This window comes from Bison bison, unplaced genomic scaffold (assembly GCF_000754665.1).
Source record: "Bison bison bison isolate TAMUID 2011002044 unplaced genomic scaffold, Bison_UMD1.0 scf7180017864038, whole genome shotgun sequence".
NCBI lineage: Eukaryota > Metazoa > Chordata > Mammalia > Artiodactyla > Bovidae > Bison > Bison bison.
In genome coordinates, this window is record NW_011494610.1 from 4,472,792 (window position 1) to 4,480,148 (window position 7,357).

The 7,357-nt window shown below is 43.5% G+C and overlaps 1 protein-coding gene across 1 annotated transcript in view; it reads left to right on the forward strand.

Annotated features, from left to right (window-relative positions):
• The first annotated feature begins 7 nt into the window (after positions 1-7).
• PARD6B (par-6 family cell polarity regulator beta) overlaps positions 8-7,357 on the forward strand; it is a 15,837-nt gene continuing 8,487 nt past the window's right edge. The window contains exons 1-2 of the mRNA XM_010835096.1: positions 8-173; positions 4,791-5,013. Coding sequence (XP_010833398.1) covers positions 108-173; positions 4,791-5,013 — 289 coding nt within the window. The 5' untranslated portion in view covers positions 8-107. The remainder of the gene's footprint in view (positions 174-4,790; positions 5,014-7,357) is intronic.

Sequence of the window (7,357 nt, forward strand, 5' to 3'; positions counted from 1 at the left end):
GGGGCCGCCGCCGCCGCCGCGTCCCGAGCCCGCCGGCCGCGCACTCGCCCCGCGCGCCCCCGAGGGGCGGCCCGGCTGGAGGAGGCCGCCGCGGGCCCGGCCTCAGGATGAACCGCGGCCACCGGCACGGGGCGGGCAGCGGCTGCCTGGGCACCATGGAGGTGAAGAGCAAGGTGCGCGGGCCCGGGCAAGCTGGGGGAGCCCGGGGGCGGGGGGCCGCAGTGACTGCGCCTGGGGCCCCCAGGGGCTGGCCGGGTGTCTGGGACCGCCGGGGCCGCTCTGGGGGGACTTGGGGGCTGGAGACGGTGGGGAATGAACTTGCCGAGGATGGGGGGCCTTGTGTCCGCTCCCGCCCCCAGGTAAGGCAGGAGCCCCGCCGAGCGATTAATCCCCTTCCGTAAGAAATCATTCCCCTTCAAGGATGAGAGTCAGGCCCAAGGCATACCCGAGGATGGGGGGGCATTTGAGCGAGCGCAGCGTGGTACGAAAGGTTTGGAGGAATTCTGCCTTCTGGCATGTGAGGGAAGAGTGTTTGAAACACCCGTACTCACCCAAATGTAAAAGTTAGCTTTTGCTTCCTGTAGGGATTTTTCTAGCGCAACTTTGGTATGCATTGAATCTTGTAAAATGAACGCGGTCACCTTTCGTGTGAGTGGCACTTCACAGTTTTGAGTTTGGATACCCTTCTCATTCCATCTTGCTACTCTTTCAAGTCAAGTGTTTTCCCTCTTGACCAACGGTATGCCCATCTGCTGATGACAACGTGTGGGTATCCTCTGAATTCCTAAATTGCAAGGCTCCCTGAGCAGGACAGTGTATCGGGATTAGTGAGGGAATGCTTTCTAAAGGTTTTAAGCTGGAATTTGAAGATGATCGGCAGCCCCAAGAACATTCTCAAGCATGCATTTCATGAATTGAAGAGCCAGAAGGGACTTAGATAATCTAGTCTGATTCTCGAAGAAGACAAGGGCTCAGAAAGGTTTTGACTTCAACAAGCTCTGCTTTTTATGACAAAACCTTAAAGCCCTTTTTACAAGATAAGTTTTAGGCCTTCTGGAATACCAAAGAGAGCACATGGAGCTGAGCCCGTGAACATTTAAAATAAGAGTTGGGAAGATCAAAACACAGGGAAGAATAGGAGAAAAGGAAAAGTGTATCAACTTCAAAAATAAATTTTACCTAGTATAAGATTACGGGGATGGGGTAGAAGGGAGAATGCAAAATCCAGGAGTGATTTTCAGTGAAGTAGAGTAAGGAAGGCTCTCTGGGGTAAAAGGGTTTTTATTATCTGGAGTTGATAAGCGAAGTCCTGTAAGTTGCCATAACTGAGATCTGCATTCATTTTTAACATTTTAAAACATTATTTTCAACTTAACTCATATCACAGTAGGTACTAATCTTAAAAGCCCTTCTGCTTAATAAGAACAGAAATACAGCAGGTTCAGGAATACACTGTCTCCTGTGTCCTCCATGGAATTGCCATAGCGAATTGAAGTGACGTGCTTGAACTAAGAGTTAAGATAACAAAATAGAGAGAGTTTTTCCTCTAGCATATAGTGGCAGTAGTGGTTCCGTGCCCAATGGTTGAACCTTCTCACAGCATTTCTGTTATAAATCTAGTTTGGGTTTGTGGGAGTTGAGGTTAAGAAAAGAAAAACACGATATTGCGTAATCTTAAAATTCAGTTCATGGTCCTAATCTTGGTAGCAGGTCTTTTACTTTTTATCATAGGAAAAAAATGAGTAGGGATTCTAGGTGCTCTGATGAATACAGTCAAATGGTAATTTATCTTTCAGATTAGGAAACCTCAAGCGTGTAGGGACTAGAATTTCAGGCTTTCCGTGCGTCTCTTCTGTCAACTGGCTTGTGAATCTTTCCCACACTGCCCATTATATATTTGGCCTGCTCTACTGCGCTTCTGGTGAACCGTATCTCTTAAACAGAGTCAAGGGTCCCACTCGTGTTCTAGCCGCTGATCATCAGGCCCAGGGGAGGTGCGGTTTCTAGTGTGTCTCTGACACCTTGTGTTTTAACTGCACACTTATTTTTAAGGGGCTAAAGAAAAGCACTTGACACCTTCACCATTTAAACAGTATTTGGACAGATGGGTGAAACAATACATCCGTTTTCACTGCTTTGGTGGTGATATTACAGCTTTTTACAAAGTTGATAATGACAAGGTTGTGACCCCAACTCTGTGGTATGCAGATCCACATTTCAGGATTTCTTTTTCTTCTGCATTAAAAGCAAGTTGTCAATGTCATATCTTTGCTCCTGGAAAGGGGAAAATGGTACAAATAAAGTAATGGATCGTGCAAATATAAGTATAGTTAAGTTGTGATACCAGTTACCATGTGACTTTTCTTTATGGTAACATTTTGGTAACATTTATCTTCCTATATCTGTAGAGTTGAGAGAGCTCTTAATCAAGGTGATGTCCTTCAACAGTCTTAGATATCAAAGACCTGGAATAGTCATGGAGCTGTACATTTCCTGGTTATTATTCATGGGGAACCAGTCCTAAAATCAAGTTTACATTTCTAGAGTGTTGTACCAAAAGATGCTGGGTGGCTGGTGTCCATCCCCATGACCAGGCCAAACTAGACCAGGCTAAAAAAAGTTTTAATAGTTGTTGATTGGGTCTTAATTTTATCTCTATTTTTGTATTTTTCTTCATGTAGTAAAAAGTTCTCTTAATCCTGTTGTTCTGCTGCAAGAAGCATAACAATTTCTCTTTTTTTTTTCTGCTAACTTTGCAAAAGGGCACATCTACTGTGAAGCCTTACAATTTCCCATTGTTTTTATCATAACATTTAAGCAAGAGAAAAAGTCGAGCAAAGAATTTTTATTCACAAGCTTTAGCAAAAGCATTGCAGCCCTAAAATATCCAATTATCAGCTGTTACCCCCGTTCACCAGGGGAAGTGGTAAACCTGGGGATGAGTCAGAAGCACTGGGATGTTGCGATACCAGGATAAAGAAAACGGAGGAGAAACTATGACTTTTGATAACATCATAAGACTGGCTCTGATATGAAGGGTGTTCCCCAGTTTTTATTTACTTTGAAATGTGAAGGTGTGACTAAACTTTTTGAGCGCTTTAGGTGTGAGTCACCTTATTTTCTTGACAAATGTTAGTGTTTACGTTTGAGGAATGTGTTTTGGAAACTTTTAATGTATTAGAAGTAAGAGGTGGTTTTACTGAGTTTTCATTTTAATTGAAAACTAGCACATAGTATGGGTATAAGCAAGGCGGATAAACTTCTTTGCGGCAACAGAGGTGGTGAATCCAGGGAGCCCATGGGTCCTGGGGAGTGAATGGACACGTTTGTAACCAAATGACTCCAGTAGGGACTTTCTCTGCATGGTGTTTAAGGCCCTGTTGGTAGTACAGCTAGTGTTACTATCCAATAATAGATACTTAGAGGAAAAAGGAATTCAGTGGTCGAACACATTTGGCAAACAGTTTAAAATTTTTTTTCTGTTTTCATCAACCCCAGGGCTTCACCTCGTCTTTAATAACTGGTCTGCCCAGGGATTCCCAAGAGCGTGATTATAGTTATATAGCATTTCCCAAACTTGTGTGACTGGGGCACTTTTTGAGGAAGGCTGATGAATCTTTCTTAGGTTTCCACATTAGTTTCAGAGTAAGTCACAGATCCTGTTCATTATGGACTGGATGAAGCCAGTCCTTCATGTCAGATAAGAACCACTGAAATCACGTGGCATCTGGATTCTAGAGTAGGGAAGCAGACGTGAGTATCAGAATTGTGAAGATAAATACTGGGTATGATGGAGGTGCCGGCCCCCCTGTTTGTGTGGTTCCTTAATACCGCTCATATAATTATTCTCTTTACCCACTAATTGCTGAGCTCGGGTGCAGGCCCGAGCCTTTCATTCTCTAGGGCCTAGCACTGTGCCAAGCACGTAAACACTTCTGCACTAATTGGGTAGTTGTATGACATATATTTAATGTATTAATAAAGCTGCCTTTTTTTTAAGATTAACATAGGGAAGACACTTCTTATCTTTAGATTTATTTCTTCTATATAATATGCCTCCATTCATATGGTACCTTAATGCCAAGAAGTTCAAAGTCCTACTTGGGTATGCTGCAGTTAATTCCTGCCACTTCCTGTGAAGTTGTTACTCCTTTTATGGAGGAGGAAACCTAGATGCTTTTTGCTGACAGTCAGAATAGAGACTTAGGCACATCCTTGTTACCCTGTGGCCTGAGTGAGGAGGGAAGACTGTTGTCAGGATCTGGACTCCAGACAGGACTTGTTTGAGCTGACTCACTCTGCAGGACAGTCCCCAGTGAGGCCTGGGTACCCCGGGGATTCAGTTGAGCTTGTGTCTCTTGAAGGGAATGCCCTTCAGAGATGCAGCAGTGAGCAGGCACATTTCTGTGTCTTCCCTAGGCTGTTTTATCTCCAGATAATGAGGTTTCTAGGGGCTTCCCTGGTGGCTCAGCTGGTAACGAATCCGCCTGCAATGCTGGAGACCTGGTTCAATCCCTGGGTTGGGAAGATCCCCTGGAAAAGAGAAAGGCTACCCACTCCAGTATTCTGGCCTGGAGAGTATAGTCCTTGGACTATACTCTGGACTGTATAGTCCATGGGGTCGCAAAGAGTCAGACACGACTGAGACCTCCACTTTCAGTGAGGTTTCTGACTATGAACTGTGGCTGTCTTCTTTATTAAAGGAAACTTGCATCTGTGAATTTTTCTATGTCATGCATTATAAGATTGGATCCTGTTACCTTTTTTAAAATTAATATGTTTGTTTGTAGTTTGGAGCTGAATTTCGTCGGTTTTCGCTGGAAAGGTCAAAACCTGGAAAGTTTGAGGAGTTTTATGGATTACTGCAACATGTTCATAAAATACCCAATGTTGACGTTTTAGTAGGCTATGCAGACATCCATGGCGATTTACTACCTATAAATAATGACGACAATTATCACAAAGCTGTTTCAACGGCCAACCCACTGCTTAGGATCTTTATACAGAAAAAGGGTAAGTACCAACATCCAGAGAAATTGTTTGAGAATTAGAAGTTGTTAATTCCTCATTGATAGGATATACAGAGTTTGCCACAAATTTAAGGAATTAGACATTTTGTGTGAATCTTATTACCAAATTAACTAACGAGTTAAGACATCTGTGATATTATTGGTTTATTAACATCTTTACACTTAATTAAGTGCACTTTAGAAAGTTTTGATTACTTTGTAAACCCTTAGATTCTTTTTCTTAATGGAAATTAGGAACATATTGAATCTTTACATTGAATGTGATTTTGTCCATTCAGAAAGATGTGGTAGGAAGAGTGTGGCTTTGGAGTCAGAGAAACATTCTCCCTTTTTGGTGGCAACTAAGGTGACTCTGGTGGTAAAGAACCCACCTGCCGATGCAACAGACATGAATTGGATCCCTGGGTTGGGAAGATCCCCTGGAGGAGGAAATGGCAACCCACTCCAGTATTCTTGCCTGGAAAATCCCGTGGACAGAGGAGCCTGGAGGGCTGCAATTCATGGGCCACAGGGAGTCGGTCACGACTTTGAAATGCTGTGTTTAGTACTTGAAAATGAAAGTGAAAGGGAAGTCGCTCAGTCGTGTCCGACTCTTTACGACCCCATGGACTGCAGCCTACCAGGCTCCTCTGTCCATGGGATTTTCCAGGCAAGAGGACTGGCCTTACTAGGTACTTGAAGGAAAGCTGTTTACTCTTCTGGGTTGCAATGTCTTTATCTGTAGAATGAACATACCATCTCATAGCATTGCTCGGGGGTTTAATAGAGCTCAGTGCAGTGCCATGGCATGCACTAGGCCTCCACTAAATGTTCACTTTCCTCTAAGGTGTTTCTCACAGAAAATACAATCAGTTAATTATCTGGAAAATTAGTAAGTCATTATTTTGGAGGAATGTAAACATTGATAATTGGTCTTGCAGAAGAACGTTTTAAATAACCACTGTAAAAAAAAAATAAATAAATAACCACTGTATATGGCAAGCACTGCAATGTATTTTGACTTTAAAAAGCCCTAAAAATTTTTTTTAACTTTGTGGCCTCTTGCATGTGTGAGTATCTGTGTCTGCCTGTAGCTGGGCGCCATGCATGCTGCTGCTGCTTTTGTCTTTGGAAAATGAGGAGGTTTGGAAAGGCAGCTTGACAGCCTCCAGCCCAGTCCTGGTGGGTGATTCAGGCCTGGCTGTGCTTGGAAACCGACCCAGCCAGCAGTGTGAGAGAGTGGGCCGAGATTACCCTTGAAGGCGAAACTTTATTTCAAACCAGTTGATAAGCGGTGGACCACTCCCAGGGCTCTGAAATTCCACTGATTGTGTATCTTTGCTTCTGGGTTTGGAGGAACGCAAGTCCACCAACAAAATAAACCTCCGAGGGTAGGTAGGGTAACTTATGTCTGTACCACTTGACTATTTACCAAATAGAATCACACAAATTCGTTTTCCCAGAGACACCTGAGATAGGTTTCCTCAGTAAGTGACAGGAGCCTGGTACAGCTAGGATGTTACTTCTGGAAGACTCTGAATGAATCTGAGTGAGGAGCAGGCAGCTGAGACATGCTGCCTGCTTCCACCCCAGCGGGAGACGAGGTGAGATAGATAAAGGGGAGGACTTGAGAGGCACCACGCTCCTCACCAGATGTCAGAGAGTTGAGGAGGAGTCCAGCAGAAGATAGCTTCCTGGACTGGAGCCTGATCGCTGGGACAGGGCCATAAAACAGGCATAGTTTGGAAGAGAGATTGACTTGGAAAGAAAACTGGTTTCCTCTTAGGCCAGAAAAAAAGCTTTTCTGGCCAGTGAGTTTCAGCCTTGTCACGCGCAAAATCAGAAATGGTGGGCAAAGAGTTGAAAGTCTGCAGAAAGCGATAGTTGAAAGTTTTGGGAGTAGACAGAAAAGCTAGAAGAGACGAAGACCAGGGCTGGTTATTAGACAGCTATGCGCAGAATGTTGGAGAAGGAAAGACGGCACATGTGGGTGGAACTTGTCATTTTAAACAGAATGATTTAAATCATTATTGTTGAATAAAAGGCCTTCCTTGTTAGCGGTTGTAATTTTCATTAAAATTTACTTGCTATTTGGAAGTGTATTTAAATGTAGAATGACTATTTTTAAACTACTGCCATCTGACAAACTTGTTGGATTATCCCCTTTGTTAGAAAGATTATAGGCTGTGGATTATACGATCACATGTTTATGTTACTGGCATTGTAACACTCATAGGATTAATCCTAACCTCTTTTAAGGGTGGTTATCTTCTGCTCGTCCCTTCTTCAAAAAGGGACTTTTGAAGTAAACACAGTCAACAGAAGTTTTCTGTGCAGTAGAGGCAAAT